The 23,370-nt window shown below is 49.5% G+C and overlaps 1 gene segment (V, D, J or C); it reads right to left on the bottom strand.

Moving 5' to 3' along the window:
• Positions 1–542: 542 nt before the first annotated feature.
• LOC140896787 (Ig mu chain C region membrane-bound form-like) lies at positions 543–23,334 on the bottom strand. The segment is given in 10 exon segments: positions 543–551; positions 2,621–2,672; positions 7,306–7,393; positions 11,920–12,030; positions 14,849–15,070; positions 15,558–15,887; positions 18,726–19,045; positions 19,346–19,672; positions 21,979–22,287; positions 23,328–23,334. Coding segments are annotated over 10 exon segments (1,775 nt in total).
• Positions 23,335–23,370: the final 36 nt, after the last annotated feature.

Genomic DNA, 23,370 nt, shown 5'->3' with positions numbered 1-23,370 from the left:
GTCTGAGAATGGACGGATGGGTAGATAGACACCGGTGGGCTGGGACATACAGTGGGTACCGTTCTCCTTGGTTAAATCCCCCAAACCACCCTGAAATGCAGCTTTATTTTATTTTCGATCAAACACACAATTCCTGTGTAAGTTGCAAGTTAAACGGTGGATCAAATGAGACTCTTCTCCCTCGCCACAGTCCACGTTGACCAGACCTCAGGACACTACAGCCCTGCACACACAGACACACAAGGAAATCCAGTCCCTGCCGTGGGATGGGGGTGGAGGATTGAGGGGCACGGGGCTGAGCTCAAGCTCCAGCGTGGGCTGCCCCACGGGGACGTCCGGGGAAGGACTCTGCCCTCCCTGCTCTGCGTTCTGCGGAGCTCAGACCCTTCAGCGGCCATTGTCGCGCCCTCCGCGCTGCTGTGGAACATGGTCTTTCCCGGTGTCCGGAGAGGGGGCCGGAGCCCGGGAGGGCTGAAGATGGAGGGAGGGAATGAAGAGGACGAAGCAGTGCTGTCCCCTCCTAGGAGCCCGGAGCCGGGCACTCACCGCACCTGTGGGACACAGAGAGCAGAGGGGTTCAGCCGGTGCCGCTCACGGGCAGCATCCTCGGCTGGGAGAGCAAGGCCAGAAGGGACCCTTGGGACCATCTAGCCTCGCCCAGCCACGCCTGCATCCTGCCAGGATGTCTGGGTTGAGCTGGAGCTCATCTTCCAGACAGAGACACCAGCCTTGTCAAACCGCCTCAGGGAACGGCCACTGCCCAGCGGGTGCTGCACACCAAGTCCCTGGGGAGCCGCAGCTGCCTCCGCCAATTCTCCCTGCTTCTGGTACCAGCCCCATTGCAACGCGGCCCGGCACAGAACCGGCTTCACGGGCACCTCTGGCCCTTTGTGCTTCTGGGCCCGACCACTGATCCTTGGAGGTCACGGCTGAGTGCTTATTGATTGACGCTCATTGAGCCTTGCTCTTGGAACATTTCCTCTTGCTTCTTAATTAGGGATCATTCATTTTTGGTCATTGATCATTAATTCCTCATTATTGACAAGTGATTCTTATCAATTGATAATTATTAGCAGCGTATTGATGCTTGATCCTCGATTCTTTAACATTAATTACTGATCTGTGAGTGTTGATTATTGATAATTAATTGCAGATTAATGGCTATTCAGCATTAAGTACAGATCACTCCGTACTGACCAGGGATAGCCAATCCATGATTATTGATTTCTCAGTGATAAACAATTGGAATTGATAATAGACTGTTGATACTCATTTATTGATCACTGCCGCATTAACCTTGATGGGAGCTCATTAATTAGTGATGACGGGTGGTGGATTATTAATAAGTAATCGTTCCTGATTCTCTCTCATTGATCGTTGGTCACTGTCAGGAATCAGGGCTGGCAGCAGAGCGAGTCCCAGGCAACCTGACGTGCGCACCTGGCCTGGAGCCGGCTGCCTGATTGGCTCCGCCCTGATTGCTTGGCAGAGTCAGCAGCCCGGTTCATGAGCCCAGCAGAAGTTAAGCAGCTGCCCAATGAATTTCCCCAGGGCTGCAATAGCAGCTGTGACTGCTTGTTCCAGCCCGGCTCCTGCCTTCTTCCCTTCTGGGTCCAGCCCAGCTGCTGTCCTGCACCCAGGCTTTCTTCTCTCCAGGTAACCTGTTCCTAAAGCTGGGCTCTAACTCCTGACTTTGGTGTTAGCCTCTGACAACCGTAACATCATAGAGCTGTGGGACAGGGAGAGACCTCGACAGCTCACCTAGTCCCCTCTCCTGCCCTGAGGCAGGACTAAGTCATAACTAGTCCATCCCTGACAGGTATTTGTCTAACCTGCTCCTAAAAACCTCCAACAATGGAGGATCCACAACCTCCCTGGCAATTTGTTCCAGTATTTACCCAGCCTGACAGTAAGGAAGGTTTTTCCAATGTCCAACCTAAACCACCCTTGCTGCAATTATCGCCCATCGCTTCTTGTCCTAGCCTCCGAGGTTAACGAGAACAATTTTTCACCCTCCTTTTTAGAACAACCTTTTGTAGATTTGAAAAATGTTATAATCTCATTCCCCCGCCCAGGCCACCCCAGTCTTCTCTTCTCCAGTTCTTTCAATCTTCCGTCACAGCTCATGTTTTCTAGCCCTTGAATGATTTTTGTTGCTCTCCTAAGGCCTTTCTCCAAATTTTCCACTTCTTTCCTGAAATATGGTCCCCAGAACTGGACACAAGACTCCAGATGAGGCCGTATCAGTACGGAGTAGAGCAGACGAATTACTTCTCATATCTTCCTTACAATATTCCTGCTAATACATCCCAGAATTCATTTTTTTCCCCGATAGTATTACATTGTTGACTCATATTTAGCTTGTGATCCCCTACTACCCCCAGATCCCTTTCGGCAGTACTCCTCCCTAGGCCATCATTTCCCATTTGTGTGTGTGCAACTGATTGTTCCTTCCTCAGTGGAGTACCTGGCATTGTCCTTATTGAATTTCATCACTGAATGTGGGTGACTAAGTAGTTCCCGCGGCTGGCGGCTGGCTGCATGCTGATGGCGTGGGATCGATTCTTGAGCACTGGTTGTTGCTCTAAGCAGTAAAACAGGACCATGCTGTTGCTGTTACCTTAAGCAGCGTGATGCCGGCGCTGTACAACAGGCTGAGCAGGAAGAGAGCTGTCAAGGTTCCTTCCCCACTCTGAACTCTAGGGTACAGATGTGGGGACCTGCATGAAAACCTCCTAAACTTACTTTTACCAGCTTAGGTTAAAACTTCCCCAAGGTACAAACTATTTTACCCTTTGCCCTTGGACTTCCACTGACACCACCAAACTTTATCTGGGTTCCTGAAAAAACGTAGTGTGGAAACGTCTTTCCCCCCAAAATCCTCCCAACCCTTGCACCCCACTTCCTGGGGAAGTTTGGTAAAAATCCTCACCAATTTGCATAGGTGACCACAGACCCAAACCCTTGGATCTTAGAACAATGAAAAAGCAATCAGTTTCCTTAGAAGAAGGCTTTTAATAGAAGGGAAAAAAAGAGTCACCTCTGTAAAATCAGGATGGTAAATACCTTACAGGGTAATCAGATTCAAAACACAGAGAATCCCTCAAGACTGCATATTCTCCGAATCCCGCTAGGAGACCATCTACAAGTCTTTGGAAGGTGGCGGGTGCATTTCGCAGCCCGAAAGGGAGGACATTAAATTCATACAGCCCGAGATGTATGGTGAAGGCTGACCTTTTCTTGGTGGATTCATCTAGCGGTACCTGCCAGTACCCCTTGGTTAAGTCCAAGGTAGAGATGAACTGGGCCCATCCCAGTTTCTCTAATAGTTCATCTGTGCGTGGCATTGGATAGTTGTCTGGGCGAGTTACAGCATTTAGCTTACGGTAGTCCACGCAAAAACGTATTTCCCCATCTGGTTTGGGAACTAGAACCACTGGAGATGCCCGTGCACTGCCAGAGGGGCAGATTATACCCATCTGTAACATATCCTGGATCTCCCAGTCTCCTCAAGCAGTTTTAGCTTGAGGAGACACCCGGTAAGGTTGGACTTTAATTGGGTGAGTATTACCTGTGTCAGTGGAGTGGTATGCCCATTCAGTCAGTCCTGGGGTGGCTGAGAACGTCGGCGCATAGCTAGTGCACAGCTCCTCGATCTGCTGTCGCTGCATACACCCAAAGGTCAGGGAGAGGTTCACCTCTTCCACATCATCAGCACTTTTCCCTTCGTAGTAGACACCTTCAGGCCACTCAGCGTCGTCTCCTCCCTGGGCTGTAAACTGACAAACCTTTAATTCACTGGAATAAAAGGCCTCTAGAGAATTAATATGGTACACCTTAGGCTTTCGGTTGGAGGTGGGAGGTTGGAGGTGTTAATTATGAGATAATTAACAGCTCCCAGGCGCTCCTGGACTGTGAATGGCCCTTCCCACGATGCTTCCATTTTATGGGCCTGGAGCACCTTTAAGACCATGACCTAGTCCCCTACTTTGAAGGAACGCTCTCTGGCATGTTTATCATACCAGGCTTTTTGCTCTTTTTGAGCATCCTGTAAGTTTTCTCTAGCAAGGGCTAAAGAGGTTCGGAGGGTGTTTTGTAGGTTGGTTACAAAGTCCAGAATGTTAGTTCCTGGAGAAGGTGTAAATCCCTCCCATTGCTGCTTCACCAACTGTAATGGCCCCTTAACCTCATGGCCATATACAAGTTCAAATGGGGAAAACCCTAAACGGGGATGTGGTACAGCTCTGTAGGCAAAGAGCAACTGCTGCAACACTAGGTCTCAATCATTGGAGTGCTCATTTACAAATTTACATATCATGGCCCTCAAAGTTCCATTAAACTTCTCCGCCATGCCATTTGTTTGATGGTGGTAAGGAGTAGCTACCAAGTGATTTACCCCATGAGCTTCCCAGAGGTTTTCCATAATTCCTGCCAGGAAATTAGTCCCTGCATCTGTGAGGATGTCGGAGGGACAACCTACCCTGGCAAAAATGTCTACTAGTCCTGGCTCACACTTTTAGCCCTGGTGTTGCTTAGAGCTACTGCTTCCGGCCATCGGGTGGCAAAATCCGTGAAAGTCAGTATGTACTGCTTTCCTCTGGGTGTCTTTTTCAGAAAAGGACCCAGAATATCCACAGCTACTCACTGAAATGGAACTTCAATGATGGAGAGTGGCTTTGACCTGGTCTTGGGGTTTTCCCACTCTTTGGCATACTTCACAAGACCAGACATAGGTAGAAACATCCTTGCCCATTTCCTCCCAGTGGAATGACCCCCCAAAACGGTCTTTGGTCCTGTTCACCCCAGCATGGCCACTAGGATGATCGTGGGCTAAGCTCAAGAGCTTGGCCTGGTATTTAGTTGGAACTACCAACTGTCTCTGAGGATGCCAGTCTTTCTGGTGTCCACCAGAAAGAGTTTCCTTCTATAAAAGTCCTCTTTCTACAACAAACCTGGATCGATTAGAAGAGCTGAGAGGCGGTGGGTTGCTCCGTGCCACCGTCCAAGCTCTCTGGAGGCTTTCATCTGCTTCCTGTTCGGTCTGGAACTGTTCCCTTGATGCTGGAGACATCAGTTCCTCATTGGATTGTGGACCTAGGCTTGGTCCCTCTGGAAGCGATGTAGGGGATGGGGCTGTTTCCATTGACTGTGAACCGCTCTCCACTGGGACACTATGTTGGGGTTAAGGCTCCGGCTGAGCCTCTTGTGCAGGGTTATTGGCTGCTGCCAGTTCAGGTTCAGTGGGGCTCTCTGGTGTTGAGGTTGCAAGTACTGGATTCAGTGCTAGCAATGGGTCCGGTGCTGGTTGTTCCGCTGGTTCCAGTTCTGGGACTGGTTCCGTCTGGGTCTCTGGGACTGGATCCACTACTGCTGTTGCAGACATTGGCCTGGGGTCCCGGTCCATCACCTCTGACCGGGTCCTGATAGAAGTTTCTGGAACAGAGCTAGGCCTCATGGCTTGTTTAGCCTGGCTGCGGGTGACCATTCCCACCCTCTTGGCCCGCTTCACATGATTGGCCAAGTCTTCCCCCAACAGCATGGGGATGGGATAATCATCATAGACTGCAAAAGTCCACGTTCCTGACCAGCCTTTGTACTGGACAGGCAACTTGGCTGTAGGCAAATTGAAAGAGTTGGACTTGAAGGGTTGAATTGTCACTTAAATCTCTGCGTTGATTAAATTGGGGTCCACTAAGGAAGCATGGATAGCTGATACTTGTGCTCCGGTGTCCCTCCACGCGGTGACCTTCTTCCTGCCCACACTCACAGTTTCCCTCCGCTCCAAGGGTATCTGGGAGGTATCTGGGCCTGCAGATCTCTGGTGTGATTCCGGTGCAATGAACTGTAATCTGTTGGGGTTCTTGGGGCAGTTGGCTTTTACATGCCCCAGCTCGTTACATTTAAAACATCGTCCAGCTGACGGGTCACTGGGGCGAGGCGGGTTGCTGGAGAACGGGGAGGTGGGACGATAAGGTGTCTGGAGGGTTCTTTGGGAGGTAGGTGGGGCCTTGGGTGGCCCCCGGTAATAGGGTGTGGTCTTGGGTTGTCCCTTCTGGTCTCCACTCCAACTGCGACCAGTTTTCTTCTCTGCCACCAACACCCATCTGGCTCCAATCTCTCCTGCCTCGATTACAGTTTTGGGCTGCCCATCTAGGATGTATCTTTTTGGGCTGCCCATCTAGGATGTATCTTTCTATTTCCTCAGGAACACCCTCTAAGAATTGTTCCATTTGCATTAGGAAGGGCAAATTTACTGGAGATTCAACACTTGCTTCCAATGATTTCCAGTTGGATACCTGCTTTCTAGCAGCCCAAAGGAAAAAATTTCCTTTTCAAATCTGTGCTCCTTGTCCAAAAAAAAAAAAAATAAAAATCCTAAAAAACCCAAAAACTAACACTTTTGTATTCAGACAAATAGGTAGAAATCCCCTCTAGTTGCTCTTAGGTCTGTGAAAACTTGAGAATTTCCCTGCAGGAGGTTAACTACTCTGCCTTAATCCCACCGCTCTGCCACCATGTCAAGGTTCCTTCCCCACTCCGAACTCTAGGGTACAGATGTGGGGACCTCCATGAAAACCTCCAAAGCTTACTTTTACCAGCTTAGGTTAAAACTTCCCCAAGGTACAAACTATTTTACCCTTTGCCCTTGGACTTCCACTGACACCACCAAACTTTATCTGGGTTCCAGAAAAAACATAGTTTGGAAACATATTTCCCCCCAAAATCCTCCCACCCCTTGCACCCCACTTCCTGGGGAAGGTTTGGTAAAAAGTCTCAACAATTTGCATAGGTGACCACAGACCCAAACCCTTGGATCTTAGAACAATGAAAAAGCAATCAGTTTCCTTACAAGAAGAATTTTAATAGAAGTAAAAAGAAAAGAATCACCTCTGTAAAATCAGGATGGTGAATACCTTACAGGGTAATTAGATTCAAAACATAGAGAATCCCTCTCGGCAAAACCTTAAGTTACAGAAAGACACACAAACAGGAATATTCATTCTATTCAGCACAGCTATTTTCTCAGCCATTTAAAGAAATCATAATCTAACATATACCTAGCTAGATTACTTACTAAGTTCTAAGACTTTCCTGTTCTGTCCCCGGCAAAAGCATCACACAGACAGACACAGACCCTTTGTTTTTCTCCCTCCTCCCAGCTTTTGAAAGTATCTGGTCTCATCATTGGTCATTTTGGTCAGGTGCCAGCGAGGTTACCTTTAGCTTCTTAACCCTTTACAGGTGAGAGGATTTTTCCTGTAGCCAGGAGGGATTTTAAAGGGGTTTACCCTTCCCTTTATATTTATGAAGGCAACAGGTGTCCAGAGACCGTCAGATTCCTCCTCTTCTCCTTCAACAGAGATGCCGTGGTCCTCCACTAGGCAGTGAGGAGCTGGGGATGAGACAAACGTGCCAATTAGAGAGGCCTCTTCATTAACCCAGGGAGCTGAGTGGGCACAGCGGGGAGGTCTGATCTGGGCTCTGGGCAGGAGAGAGGCCAGGGGAGACCGGGCAGGCTGCAGGGGGAGACCCCACATCACAGGCTGCAATTCTCACAGCAACCTCAGGGATTTCAGCCCCAACTTCCATTAAATTTCACGCCCTTTGGCTCCTTTACACGCCCCAGCCACCCCGAGCATGCGATTCCCCTCCCCAGGCCAGCAACAGAGCTGGGCTGAGACCTGCCAATGCATAGCTCAATAGGGCCATGCGCACCCATCCAACAGCGGCATCTTCCCAGCCAATGCCAGTTCATTCCAATGCTTCCCTTCCAGATCTTGTGCTGGTGGCAGGGTGTGCATACCCGCACTAGCCAGGAAAGGGTTAATCACACCCTAGGGGTGGAGGAAGTCCTTCACCTCACACCATGCTAAGCAAGCTCCAAATGCTGTGCTGGTAGGAAGAAGAGCAGGCCAGCTCACTCTGCACTGACCGCCAAGGAGGAAGGACATTTGGTCGAGGCTCCAACCCAGGAGCCATTACAGCCCTTGCCTGTGGAAGGTGGACATCTTGAGACAGACCTGGGACCTCTTGCCTTCAGCTGACCAGCTGGAGTCGGAGTCACAGGGAAATACCTGCTCCGAGGAGCTCGCAGACCCCAACGTGATATGGACTGCAGCTTCAGGAAGCCCGGTAGCAAGTGACCCAGGGAGGGGGAGGGAGTGGTATCTCCCACCCGTCTAAGGTCAGCATGTTGCAATCAGGGGAGGAAAACGATAACAGACAATGCGGAAATGGCAGAGGTGCTTAATGACCTCTGTGTTTCCGTTTTCACCAACAAGGTTGGTGGCAATTGGACGTCTAATGTAGTGAATGCCGGTGAAAATGAGGTAGGATCAGAGGCTAAAATAGGGAAAGAACAAGTTAAAAATTACTTAGCCATGTTAGATGTCTTCAAGTCACCAGGGCCGGATGAAACACATCCTAGAATACTCGAGGAACTGACTGAGGGGATATCTGAGCCATTAGCGATTATCTTTCAAAAGTCATGGAAGTTGGAGGAGATTGCAGAAGACTGGAAAAGGGCAAATCTAGTGCCCATCTATAAAAATGGAAATAAGGACAACCTGGGGAATTACAGACCAATCAACTTAACTTCTGTACCCGGAAAGATAATGGAGCAAATGATTAAGCAATCAATTTGCAAACATGTAGAAGAAAACAAGGTGATAAGTAACAGCGTGGATTTGTCAAGAACAAATCGTGTCAAACCAACCTGATAGCTTTTTTTGACAGGGGAACAAGCCTTGTGGATAGGGCAGAAGCGATAGACATGGTATATCTTGACTTTAGGAAGGCTTTTCATACAGTCTCATGTGACCTTCTCATAAACAAACTAGGTAAATGCAGACTAGATGGAACTACTATGAGGTGGGTGTATAACTGGTTGGAAAACCATTCCCAGAGAGTAGTTATCAGTGGTTCACAGTCATGATGGAAGGGAATAATGAGTGGGGTCCCACAGGGATCAGTTCTGGGACCAGTTCTCTTCAATATCTTCATCAATGATTTAGATAATGGCATAGAGAACACACGTATAAAGTTTGTGGATGATACCAAGTGGGAGGGGTTGCAAGTGCTTTGGAGGTTAGGATTAAAATTCAAAATCATAGAATCATAGAATATCAGGGTTGGAAGGGACCCCAGAAGGTCATCTAGTCCAACCCCCTGCTCAAAGCAGGACCAATTCCCAGTTAAATCATCCCAGCCAGGGCTTTGTCAAGCCTGACCTTAAAAACCTCTAAGGAAGGAGATTCTACCACCTCCCTAGGTAACTCATTCCAGTGTTTCACCACCCTCTTAGTGAAAAAGTTTTTCCTAATATCCAATCGAAACCTCCCCCACTGCAACTTGACTATGAATGATCTGGACAAAGTGGAGAAATGGTCTGAAGTAAAAAGGATGAAATTCAAAAAGTACAAATGCAAAGTACTCCACTTGGGAAGGAACAATCTTCCGCTCTACTCCGTGCTGATTAGGCCTCAACTGGAGTATTGTGTCCGGTTCTGGGTGCCACATTTCAGGAAAGATGTGGACAAATTGGAGACAGTCACAGAAGAGCAACACAAATGATTAGAAGTCTAGAAAACATGAGCTTTCAGGGAGGATTAAAAATTGGGATTGTTGAGGCTGGAAAAGAGAAGGTTGAGAGGGGACATGACAACAGCTTTCAAGAACATAAAAGGTTCTTACAAGGAGGAGGGAGAAAAATTGCTCTCCTTAACCTCATAGGGTAGGACAATTAGCAATGGGCTTAAATTGCAGCAAGAGAGGGGTCGGTTGGACACTAGAAAAAACTTCCTGTCAGGGTGGTGAAGCACTGGCATAAATTGACTAGCGCGGTTGTGGAATCTCCATCACTGGAGATGTTGAAGAGCAGGTTAGACAAACACCTGTCATGGGCGGTCTAGATAATACTTAGTCCTGCCGTGAGTGCAGGGGCCGGGACTAGATGAGCGCTCAGGTGAGCCCGTGTCCCACTGCCCTTGCCTCATCCCCTCCGGTGACAGCCCCTGGGTTTGGCCATTACCACACTGCCCTGCATTTGAGGTCCTCTCTATTCACTCTGGCCGCTAGGCCACACTCCCCTACACTCAAGGGCTGCCATATTGACTCTAGCCCCAAGAAAACAAAGTCCTGCACTTGAGGACTGATATATTCACCATGGGCACTAGGCCACACCGCTCTGTGTTCATGAGTGCCCTTTAACAGACTTATCCTCCAGGAACTTATCTAATTCTTCTCTGAACCCACTTATACTTTGGGCCATCACAACATCCCCTGACAACTACTTCCACACGTTGACTCTGTTGTGTGAAGAAGTTCTTTCTTGTGTTTGTTTGAAACCAGCTGCCATTTAATTTCATTGGGTGACCCCAGGTTCTTGTATTATGTGAAGGGGAAAATAATACTTCCTGATTTACTTTCTCCACACCCGCCATGATTTTATAGACCTCTGTCATATCCCCCTTAGTCATGTCTTTTCTAAGATGGAAAGTCCCAGCCTGTCTAATCTCTCCTCAGTCGGAAGCTGTTCCATCCCCATGATCAATGTTGTCCCTTTTCTCTGTACCTTCTCCATTTCTAATACATCTTTCTTGAGATGGGGCGACCAGAATTGCATGCAGTATTCAAGCTGTGGACATACCATGAATTTATACAGTGGCATTATGAGATTTACCGTCTTAATATCTGTCCCTTTCCTAATGGTTCCTACCATTTGTTACCTTTTCTGACTGTCACTCTGTGTTGACTCCAGAACTGAGTGCTGTATTCCAGTATCGGTCTCCCTAACCCCGTACACAGAGGTGAAATCACTTCCCCTGCACACCACCCCCATGTTTATACATCCAGGGACAGAGCTGGGAGGAATGAAGGCTCCTAACTCAGTCTCACCCTCCTGCCTATCTCCCTGAAGACATAACACCAAATTCCTGGGCGCTCTGCCTCTAACCTTATGTGGTCAAGTGAGGACACATCTCCTAAGGCTTCTCATGCCGGAGTGGCTAGGGCTACATTGTGAGACAGGTGCAATAGTTACGAAACAAGTCTTGGAGATGGGGGATCAGGGCTCTATTCCCACCTCTCCCACTGACCTGCAGTATGACCCGAGACAAGCCACCTGGGCTGGGGACTTTAAAGGACTCTTAGGAAATTAGGTGCCAGTGAAATAAACTCACAATTGAATGGGAGTTGGGTGTCTCATTCCATTTTAGCTTAACAATTTTAATCCTTTTCTGCCAAAATATCAGCTCCTTGCTTCCAGGACGTTTGCTGTGTGTGTGTTCATACCGGACCCATCCAATGGGGCCCTGACATCAGTCAGGAGATCTAGGAGCTGCAATATCATGAATAATAATGGATGGATAGCAACTCCCTGCAGAGGGATGGGCAGGTGGAAACATGACCATGAGGATGGATGGATGGATGCAGAGAGGAGATTGCATAATTTTGCATGCATGGATGGACAGATATTGTGCAATCAATGAGACAGGTACTGCAGAGGGTAGGATGGATGGATAAATCCTGTGGAAGGATGAATTGACGTAGACAATCCATAAGGAAAAGAGGATGGCTAAAGAGAAAGAAAGAAAGAAAGAAAGAAAGGTGGGGGGATAGATCTAGATATTGGGGAAGGAAGCGTGGATGAGACACAGAGACAGTCTCCGCCAGAAGACACACCCTTCATCACAAACTCTGGCATGCTGCATTTTAATTTGGGCATATTCCACACACAGCCACGCTCTGTACACCAGAGCTCCCACAGCTTTACACACAGGCTAAGAGGAATCCCAGAGCCCACGAGGTTCCCTGGCCATCTCAGATATGCCATGAGGAGCCCACGCGGCTCTGCTCCTCAGTAGCAGGTGACGTCAGTATCGGACAAGATCACAGAGATATTGACGGTGGTGGGTTTACCGGAGGCTTTGTCCATGCTCCGCTGGACAAAGGTCATGGGCAGACCCTCGTGCCCCACCACGCAGGCGTACGTGTCCCCCTGTCCCCATTCAGATGCCAAGACATTGAGTTAGAATCATAGAATATCAGGGTTGGAAGGGACCTCAGGAGGTCATTTAGTCCAACCCCCTGCTCAAAAGCAGGACCCATCCCCAATTAAATCATCCCAGCCAGGGCTTTGTCAAGCCTGACCTTAAAAACTTCTAAGGAAGGAGATTCCACCACCTTCCTAGGCAACGCATTCCAGTGTTTCACCACCCTCCTAATGAAAAAGTTTTTCCTAATATCCAACCTAAACCTCCCCCACTGCAACTTGAGACCATTACTCCTTGTCCTGTCCTCTTCCACCACTGAGAATAGTCTAGAACCATCCTCTCTGGAACCACCTCTCAGGTAGTTGAAAGCAGCTATCAAATCCCCCCTCATTCTTCTCTTCTGCAGGCTAAACAATCCCAGCTCCCTCAGCCTCTCCTCATAACTCATGTGTTCCAGTCCCCTAATCATTTTTGTTGCCCTTCGCTGGACTCTCTCCAATTTATCCACATCCTTCTTGAAGTGTGGGGCCCAAAACTGGACACAGTACTCCAGCTGAGGCCTCACCAATGTCGAATAGAGGGGAACGATCACGTCCCTCGATCTGCTCGCTATGCCCCTACTTATACATCCCAAAATGCCATTGGCCTTCTTGGCAACAAGGGCACACTGCTGACTCATATCCAGCTTCTCGTCCACAGTCACCCCTAGGTCCTTTTCCGCAGAACTGCTGCCTAGCCATTCGGTCCCTAGTCTGTAGCTGTGCATTGGGTTCTTCCGTCCTAAGTGCAGGACCCTGCACTTATCCTTATTGAACCTCATCAGATTTCTTTTGGCCCAATCCTCCAATTTGTCTAGGTCCTTCTGTATCCTATCCCTCCCCTCCAGCGTATCTACCACTCCTCCCAGTTTAGTATCATCCGCAAATTTGCTGAGAGTGCAATCCACACCATCCTCCAGATCATTTATGAAGATATTGAACAAAACCGGCCCCAGGACCGACCCTTGGGGCACTCCACTTGATACCGGCTGCCAAGTAGAAATGGAGCCATTGATCACTTCTCGTTGAGCCCGACAATCTAGCCAACTTTCTACCCACCTTATAGTGCATTCATCCAGCCCATACTTCCTTAACTTGCTGACAAGAATACTGTGGGAGACCGTGTCAAAAGCTTTGCAAAAGTCAAGAAACAATACATCCACTGCTTTCCCTTCATCCACAGAACCAGTAATCTCATCATAAAAGGCGATTAGATTAGTCAGGCATGACCTTCCCTTGGTGAATCCATGCTGGCTGTTCCTGATCACTTTCCTCTCATGCAAGTGCTTCAGGATTGATTCTTTGAGGACCTGCTCCATGATTTTTCCAGGGACTGAGGTGAGGCTGACTGGCCTGTAGTTCCCAGGATCCTCCTTCTTCCCTTTTTTAAAGATTGGCACTACATTAGCCTTTTTCCAGTCATCCGGGACTTCCCCGGTTCGCCACGAGTTTTCAAAGATAATGGCCAATGGCTCTGCAATCACAGCCGCCAATTCCTTCAGCACTCTCGGATGCAACTCGTCCGGCCCCATGGACTTGTGCACGTCCAGCTTTTCTAAATAGTCCCTAACCACCTCTATCTCCACAGAGGGCTGGCCATCTCTTCCCCATTTTGTGATGCCCAGCGCAGCAGTCTGGGAGCTGACCTTGTTAGTGAAAACAGAGGCAAAAAAAGCATTGAGTACATTAGCTTTTTCCACATCCTCTGTCACTAGGTTGCCTCCCTCTTTCATTAAGGGGCCCACACTTTCCTTGGCTTTCTTCTTGTTGCCAACATACCTGAAGAAACCCTTCTTGTTACTCTTGACATCTCTTGCTAGCTGCAGCTCCAGGTGCGATTTGGCCCTCCTGATATCATTCCTACATGCCCGAGCAATATTTTTATACTCTTCCCTGGTCATATGTCCAACCTTCCACTTCTTGTAAGCTTCTTTTTTATGTTTAAGATCTGCTAGGATTTCACCATTAAGCCAAGCTGGTCGCCTGCCATATTTACTATTCTTTCGACTCATTGGGATGGTTTGTCCCTGTAACCTCAACAGGGATTCCTTGAAATACAGCCAGCTCTCCTGGACTCCTTTCCCCTCCAAGTTAGTCCCCCAGGGGATCCTGGCCATCCGTTCCCTGAGGGAGTCGAAGTCTGCTTTCCTGAAGTCCAGGGTCCGTATCCTGCTGCTTACCTTTCTGCCCTGTGTCAGGATCCTGAACTCAACCAACTCATGGTCACTGCCTCCCAGATTCCCATCCACTTTTGCTTCCCCCACTAATTCTACCCGGTTTGTGAGCAGCAGGTCAAGAAAAGCGCCCCCCCTAGTTGGCTCCTCTAGCACTTGTGCCAGGAAATTGTCCCCTACGCTTTCCAAAACCTTCCTGGATTGTCTATGCACCGCTGTATTGCTCTCCCAGCAGATATCAGGAAAATTAAAGTCACCCATGAGAATCAGGGCATGCGATCTAGTAGCTTCCGTGAGCTGCCGGAAGAAAGCCTCATCTACCTCATCCCCCTGGTCCGGTGGTCTATAGCAGACTCCTACCACTACATCACTCTTGTTGCACACACTTCTAAACTTAATCCAGAGACACTCAGGTTTTTCTGCAGTTTCGTACCGGAGCTCTGAGCAGTCATACTGCTCCCTTACATACAATGCTACTCCCCCACCTTTTCTGCCCTGCCTGTCCTTCCTGAACAGTTTATAACCATCCATGACAGTACTCCAGTCATGTGAGTTATCCCACCAAGTCTCTGTTATTTCGATCACGTCATAGTTCCTTGACATCACCAGGACCTCCAGTTCTCCCAGCTTGTTTCCAAGGCTTTGCTGTAGATGAAGTAGCGCTCCTCCTTCCCAGCCTCCCGGACGGGGCCGATGTTGGTGTAGGCTTCCTGGGGAACAGGCTGCTCCTGTTGGGTCCGTGTCACCAAGATGGCTCTGGGCTGGAAGCCGGAGGCCAGGCAGGTGATGGTGGCCGATTCCCGGAGAGCCAGCTCCTCAGCGTGAGGAGGGAAGATGTAGACAGAAGGGGCCCGGAGGGAAACCACTGCCATGAGAAACAGCAAAGGGTTAATGCAAAGGATTGGGACCCAGGAGTCCTGGCTACCACCCCCCACCCTCATCACCCTGCTATATCCCACAAGACCCCCCACTCCCCACCCAGACCCATGGATACAATCTAGGAGTTCGGCCCACACTAACCCACCAGATCCAAATGCCTTCCCTGAAAAGTGGCTAGAACTCAAGACTCATGGCTTCCAGTCTACCTATTCTAAATCATGACATCCCACTCCCCTCCCAGAGAAAGAAAAAGAACCCAGGAGTCCTGACTCTGTCCCCTTCTGTCTCATAAATTTGCCCGTTTCATCCCAACCACAAATTTGCGACACCCAGTCCCAAAGACCTCAAGCCGGATCACAGCTAAAGACAGAAGGTCCTGTCTCCCATTCCCCACATCCTGAGCCAGCCACTCTCCCAAGCCTGCAGCCGGATGGCAGCTGGCGCCCCCTACAGGGGAAAGGCTGAGCTCTTACTGTGACTCTTGCGGATGCTCTTGACAATGGCCGACGGGATGTCTTGGTGCTTCACGGTGCAGGTGAACTCCTCCCCCGCCTGCCACTCCTCCACGCACACCCGCAGGATGCTGGTTGCACTGTAGGTGCCATCTTCCTGCAGCACTGCCTCCCTGGAGACCACGGCCAACGGGCCCCCACTACCCCAGTTCCAGGAGACCTCCAGGCTGCCAGGGGTTTCCATGCCACTCACCAAACAACTGATGGTGGCGTTCTGCCCTATGTAGAGCTTCTCCAGGGAAGGGGGAAGGAGAGAGACCTCCAGAGGGTGTCGATTACAGTTGCTGACACCTGGTGGGGGGCAGGAGGCAGCATTGAGGGCTGGGCTGAGCAAATATTTCAACAGGCACGAGGTGGTAACTGAGTGCCTCGCTCTCAGGGGCGCAAAGCCCAGGGGCTGTTTGGGAAAGGGGCTGAGGGTCATTGGAGGTGGAAATAGGGCACTAGGGTCCCTGGTAGAAGGGGCAGGACCCTCATCTTATGGAGCAGCGGGGAAAATGGCTGAGATTTTCCAACCAACAGAGAGATGGGGATTCCTGGGTCCAATTATGCTTATTTGGGTCTCTCGGTGCCAGGAGCAAATCTGAAGGTCTCCGGCTTTGTTGGGAGAAAGCCCCATTGAGGAAAACATGGCCAGGGACAGACCTGCCATGGTTGCTCAACTCTGGGTCCTTCCAGCCAGAAATTCATGAGCTTGATGACCCACCTGAGCTCAATGCATTTATTCCCCTTTCCCAGAGATGGCAGCTGGTACACAGGACAAATGACCTGCCCATGGTCATGACTGGCACCCAGATCCTCCTGCTCTAACCACTAGACCCCACACTGCACCCACAGCTCAGGACAGAACTTGTGTTCCCTAAACCCTACCCTCTGCACAGGGAGAAGGGCCATTTATATTTCACACCTGTGTTCTGCTGAGGTCCCTCAAGACATGAGTCCCCCAACTCCCACTGCAAGCCGATGGAGGAGGGGAGACCTCGAATCACTTTAGAAATCTCAGCAGGGAAACCCAGACTCATGGGAGCCCTGGCACCCAGGGACAATGTCCTCTATTGAATGTTGTGTGAAGGATATGCATGGTGTCGCTCATGAGATTAGTTTCTAAAGTGAACGTCCAAGCCCCACTGTGGCGCAATGGAGCTGAGGGGTTTCTCTCCTTTGTTTGCATGAATTCGTCAGCTTCTGAATCCGATATGGAATCTGCCCCACCCCAGCTCATCTTTTCCTTCAGAACAGATTTTAATTGGGTGCCTGTCATGGCTGCAGATCCATGAAGACTTTCCTAATGTGCCAGCAACAAATTTGAGGAATAAAAAGGGACAATAAGGACAAAATTCTGAAACAGCCACCTTGGGAATCCATGTCCAAATGTGGAGCAAACAACTCCCAGGGGGATCCATGGTTAAGAAGGAAAGAAATTTTTCAGTGAACCACCTCCCTGCCATGAAAGTCCTCTGTGAACTTTCCCCAAGATCAAGAGTGTCCATCCCAATGTCTTGGCCAAATCACAGCCCAATGAGATTACATTCTGCACCCTTCTTTAAATTCCCTCTTGCAGTTAGGACAGTTTTCCTGCATTTCCGTTAGTGGTGATGGGGTCTATGAAGCTGCAGAATCATCTCCTCCAGGGGTGGGGTGGGATCCCCATTAATTGGGGCATTTCGGATTGGATAATGCCTTGGGAATACAGGGTAATCTCCTGCACTGGAGTGGAGCGGAGGTTCCCACCCAGCTCAGGTTGCAATAAATCTTGGTTTCACCAAAGACAGATTTCTTTCTCCATTATAATGCCTTCATTGCCACCCCGCCTCCCCCCACCAGGGCTCACATGGAGTCATTCGGTTGTTTATGCCATTGGCTGGACGGGATAAATACATGTGTGGACATCCCCAAATTAATACCTGCCTTCTCACGGATGCCTAAATGAAAAGGAAGAGGGGCAAGAAAAGAATAAGACTTGGTTTGTCTGTCTAAGTTAAGGACTTAGATCCACCAGCTATCTCTGTGTGAAGGGGACAGGAAGGGCAGTTGTTCAGGGTACGTGTGAAGCTAGACCAGGCAAAATAAAAACCCAACCCTTGAGCATCATCTCCCTTGAAACTCAAAAAGCCTGGATCTTCACCCAAAGACTCAACTGAACTCCAAAGCCTTCCCCGCAGAATGCACAGTGAACTTCCAGATCCTCAACCTTCAATGGCAACAACTTAATATCATCATCTTCATCTCCATCACCATATTCATCTTCTTCACCTCCCTTCCTTCCTCCTTATCTTCATCTTCTCCAGCATTCTAACATTCTTTCTTTTTTTCTCCTTCAGCATCTTCATTTCCTTCTTCATTGTCATCGACATCATCTTCATCCCCTTCGAGATCATCATCCTAATTGTTATCCTCAGCTTGGTTTTACAGTAACGCAGATGGGCAGGGGGCTTTGAGCGAGTCCTGTGTCTCAAATCTGAACCCTCACACCAAACCTTGAACCACACTATCTCCTCTTCACCCCAAGTCTCCACCATGCATCATCATGACATTGGGTCACCAACCCATTTGCTCACTCAGATGGAGCCTCTTCCCTCCTTCAAACACTCACAGCAAAATTAAACACAACTGAGATTTTTCAAAGGCTGGCTAAGGGACTTGGACACCTTGGGTATTTCAATGGGATTTGGGCACCTAACTCCACTGGAGACTTAGAGATTCTCATCAGAAATATCCCTGAAAGACCAGATGCCAGCGACAAGCACCAGCCTGATTTCCAGAGGTAAGAAGTACATATGCACATCAGACCAGAGTCCATAACAGGCCACATCGCTGGATCCCAGGGAGCAGAGGGAGTGAAATTCTTGGAGAATCAGGAAATTAATGATAAAGCAGGGAATACTGGGGAAACTGTGCAAGTGGAAATTAATGAGAGATAGAGAATGAAAGATTCATACGAGAAATAATAATTATACCTGCAATACACCCCTCTGCTGAGGGCCTGGGCTCCGCTAAAGTCCTACTTCTCGGGGGGTTAACTGGGACTTAGAGGCTGCCTAGGACTTGTGCGGGGTGAGTTTCACCCTCTAATCCCAATTAATAATGACTGGAGTTTGCCTTTTCCTTTGAGATGCCAAGGCTACTGACCTGTATTGCTCATGGTTATGTCCTGGGTTAGTTCTCCAGAACAGAGTGTGGTCACTTTGCAGGTAAATATGGTGCCTTGTCCCCATTGGGCCAGTGACACAAGGTGAGAACTGACCAGGCTGGTGGTCCCGTTGCTGTTCTTCTTGAGAGTTTCTGTCTTCGCCGCAGAGCTGACTTCCCCATCCACTTTCCATGCGATTCTGCTGGCTGCTAAGTCATAACCCAAAACTAGACAGGTAACATGACCAGAATTTTGATGACGTCTTCATAGGAGGGTTTGGTTAAGTAGATGGTTGGGTCAAGTGAACTTCTGAGGCTGGCTGAGAAATGCAAAGAGAGGTCAATGACCAGCATAAATAATGTGGAAAGGCAGAAAAAGACTATCGAAATCTAATCTAATCTATCCATCCACCTCCATCAGAACACTGGTACTATCCATCCCATCCATCCATCCCCCCATTATATCTCTTTCTCTTCCCATCCACTTACAGTATCAATTTCTCTATGGTACTCCTATGTCTCCCATCACACTAGTGTCTAGGTGCAGTCCCACCTACCCTTAGGCAGGGCTGGTTTCTGAGTAACTCTCCACCCCACCATGCACGGGCGTAGCCCCTCACCCCAGCACTTGCTGGCATTGTGCATGGAGAGCTCTGTTCCCACTTCTGGGTGGGTCACTTGACAGGTGAAGATGTCCCCCATCTCCCAGCTCTGCCTGGTGATGGTCATGCAGCTCTGCCCCATGTAGAAGCCATCTGTGCCCATTGCAGAGGAAAAGGCCGGGGTGGGGGGGCTCCTCTCCTTTCCATTCACCAGCCATTTCATGTCAGCTTTCCCGGGTCTGAAGCTCAGGAGGAGGCAAACCAGCTCCACCTGGCTCTCTGTGGCGCTGTCCTCACAGGTGGGGACCAGGAGGTAAACCTGGGGTGGCACTGTCAAACCATATGCTGAGGGCAGACAGAGGGGATGACAAGGTTCCTTCCCCACTCTGAACTCCAGGGTACAGATGTGGGGACCTGCATGAAAACCTCCTAAGCTTACTTTCACCAGCTTAGGTAAAAACTTCCCCAAGGTACAAATTAATTTTATCCTTTGATGCTGGATTTCCACTGCCACCACCAAACTTTAACTGGGTTTACTGGGAAACGTAGTTTGGACACGTCTTTCCCCCCAAAATCCTCCCAACCCTTGCACCACACCTCCTGGGGAAGGTTTGGTAAAATCCTCACCAATTTACATAGGTGACCACAGACCCAAACCCTTCGATCTTAGAACAATGAAAAAACATTCAGTTTTCTTACAAGGAGATGTTTAATAGAAGTAAAGGAATCACCTCTGTAAAATCAGGATACCTTACAGGGTAATTAGATTCAAAACATAGAGAATCCCTCTCGGCAAAACCTTAAGATACAAAAAAGACACACGGACAGGAATAGTCATTCTGTTCAGCACAGTTCTTTTCTCAGCCATTTAAAGAAATCATAATCTAACACATACCTAGCTAGATTACTTACTAAAAGTTCTAAGACTCCATTCCTGTTCTGTCCCCAGCAAAAGCAGCATACAGACAGACACAGACTCTTTGTTTCTCTCCCTCCCCCCAGCTTTTGAAAGTATCTTGTGTCCTCATTGGTCATTTTGGTCAGGTGCCAGCGAGGTTACCTTTAGCTTCTTAACCCTTTACAGATGAGAGGATTTTTCCTCTGGCCAGGAGGGATTTTAAAGGGGTTTACCCTTCCCTTTATATTTATGACAAAGGAAAACACAGTCCAGTGTCACTCTCTGTAGATCCCCACTCCCCTTCCCGAGAGAGTGCTAACTCTACAGTCCTCCCAGCACTGGCAAAACCCCCACCTTCTTGTGCTGTGTTTACACTGCATACTTTATTCAGCCTCTAGGGATTAACTTCACAGCCATGTAAGGGATTAAAACAAATGGGAACAGGGCCCTTAAACCATTTAGGCAAATAATGAATGCCTCCGTGCATTCTTTCTGCACATGCTGCTTTTCTGCACATGCTGCTGGAGTGTGTTCTCCCTGGTAAACAGCAGGGACAAAGCTGGAACTGGAGCTGTGTTTCTTTGAAGTTCTTTTCCTCAATTAATGTCCCCTGTTTAAGGGGGAGTGTGGCACTGCAGAGCATGACATGGCATCAGAAGAAAACCTGGGAGAGGACTGACTGTGTCTGAGTATGGAAAAAGGGTCAAATGCTCAGCTGATGTAAGTCGACACAGGGCCACTGACTTCCGTGGAGATCAGTCGATTTACACCCGTTCAAGTTCTGACCCCAGAATGCCTAGGTTTGCTCCTCTGGGGTTGTATCCATTTCAAAAGATGCCCGAGAACAGCCGGAGTGCAAGAAACACACACAGCTCCATGACAAAGAGGTGTAAGCGAGTGCTAGCTTGTAAGGGGGTGTAGCCCCGTTAGGGCCAGTGGTTGCTGGGAATTGGAGTTTCATGGGGCTGCTTGCTGCAGTCTATATAAGGGAAAGCTTCTGGCTCAGTGCTGAGGAAAGCACCTGAGGGGGAAATCTCTAGATGCGGACCAGGCAGGAGGGTTAGGAACCATGCGGGAAAGGGGACCTAGTGGGAAAGGGGGCGTGTGCTCCCCATCCAGCCGGCTGAACGCTGGGGGGGCCCCGGGTGGCTGGGAGCCTGTGCTCTGAGTTCCACTGGTTTTGCTTTGAGTCCTTGTGTGTGAACAAACCTGGCCTTTGGACTGAAGCAGCGAATGGGCTTTGTTCTACCCCCCCAGTGGGAGGAGTCTGGGTCTGGGTTTGGGTGAGGGTGAGGGAGTAAGGCAGTGAGCCGAAGATTTCCCCTGTACAGAAGGGCAGCATGAGGCTTCGGTGCCATTTCAGACCAGCTGCGTGTCTAAGATTTCCCAAGGTGCCTGAGGGATTTACGTGCCACGTTCCCATGGGAAATGGGTACCTAAATATTTTAGGCAGGGCTGAAAAATCTCCCCCTTCGTGGAACATAGGTCTCTGCCCAGGGGTGCATTTCACCCTGAGGTTTGCCTCATTCAGGGGCCCACGGAGAGGGGCACTGGGGGCGGGAGTTCTGCAATGACAAAGCACCGGGGCTCAGTGTGTTTCAACATGGGGCCAAACTTTCCCCACTCTTGCAGGGTGAGATTTTTCCAAAGGTACCTACGGGATGTGGATTAAGATTAACTGGCTCCCAGACCCTCTAGGTGCTTTGAAAATCTCAGCCTGGCTGCCCCCTCCTCCCCCCGCCGCATGTCTTACATTCCTGAGGGAACTTCCCGGACACTGTCTTCCCTGTGCCTTGATGCGTCACGTCGCACTGGTAGGGGTCGCCCTGCCGGGAACTGTCGGAGGGGATCAGCAGGCTGCTCTGGGTGTGGAGCCCATTGCTCATCGTCACCTCTGGGAAAGTTTTGACCCCCTTGGTCACTTGGCCAGAATTCCACTTGATGTCCACTGGTGATGGCAAATAGCCAGTTACGAGGCAGGCCAAGCTGGTGTCCGGGGGCACATTGCCAGTCTTGCTGCAGCAGGGAACCAGGGGGAAAACGGAGGGGGCTGTGCGGGTCGCTGGAAAAAGAAAGAGAATATGAGAGAAACCATCAAAAGGGGAAACTCTGAAAACCGGCCACTGATCAACCTACATCCGTCCATCCACCTCCCTCTGTGGCCTGATGGCTGCCTGGCCCAGTGGCCAATTCACTGGGAAAGGAGTATCTGAGGTTCTATTCCCAGCTGCTGTGGGACCGTGGGCCTGTCGCAGACCTTCTCTCGCCCTTTAACTTTCCATTGTGAAGTGGTGTCGGAGCGATGGACGAAAAACACGAGAAATGGGATTCTGACCTCGGCTGTTCCAGTGTAAACCTGGAGCAACTCCAGAGGACTAGCTCTGGTTTTGTGCAAGTGATGCTAAGAGGAGACTCTGATCCTTTGGAAGGCAGAAATATTCCCCACACGCCTCACAATGTGAGTCCAGCCCTCCTCATCTCTCCAGTATGAAGCGAGCATCAGTACTGTTGTTGAACAGATGGGGAAACTGAGGCCTGGAGAGATGACGTGGCTTCCCCAAGGTGACAGGGTGAGTCTGTGGGAGATCTGGGAACCAAAGCCAGCTCCCTAAGTCCCTTCCTCTGTTTGATGACAAGACCATTCGTTAAAGCTAGGGAAGAGCCCTCCAAGAGTCATGGATGGATGAGATAACTCAACACGCGCGCTTTCTCCTCCGGTCCCTGCCCTTCTGTGCAAACAGATCTTTCAAACCATACACCTCGGATTCTGGGTGCTACAATCTGCCTCTCCGGGACACTGACAGGTCCAGGGGCAATTCACTGAGGACGAAATCTTCACTCCCAGCTGGCTTTCCCAATTTTACAGTATTTTGGGGGTTGCAGTCCTTATTTCTGGATTCTGGTGGACTCTCCATGACACGAAGTCCTTAAAGCCAGCTTTATCCTCTCTGTCTAACGGCTCTGCTCGACCAGAAGGTTGGGGCTTGGGCCAGGGATCGCCGGGAGACGTGCCAATCATGGTGATCCCTTCTTCTGCCCTGAAACTCCACTCCAAAATTGATGAGTTCTAAACAGGTCAAATTGCAGTGGACATTCCACCACCAGTCATGGTGCGAGGAACCACCCAACTACTTCTCACCACCTT

The sequence above is a fragment of the Lepidochelys kempii genome, chromosome 13 (assembly GCF_965140265.1).
Source record: "Lepidochelys kempii isolate rLepKem1 chromosome 13, rLepKem1.hap2, whole genome shotgun sequence".
NCBI classification, from domain to species: domain Eukaryota; kingdom Metazoa; phylum Chordata; order Testudines; family Cheloniidae; genus Lepidochelys; species Lepidochelys kempii.
The sequence above is the reverse complement of the archived record's forward strand: the minus strand, read 5'-3'. Positions and strand labels throughout refer to the sequence as shown.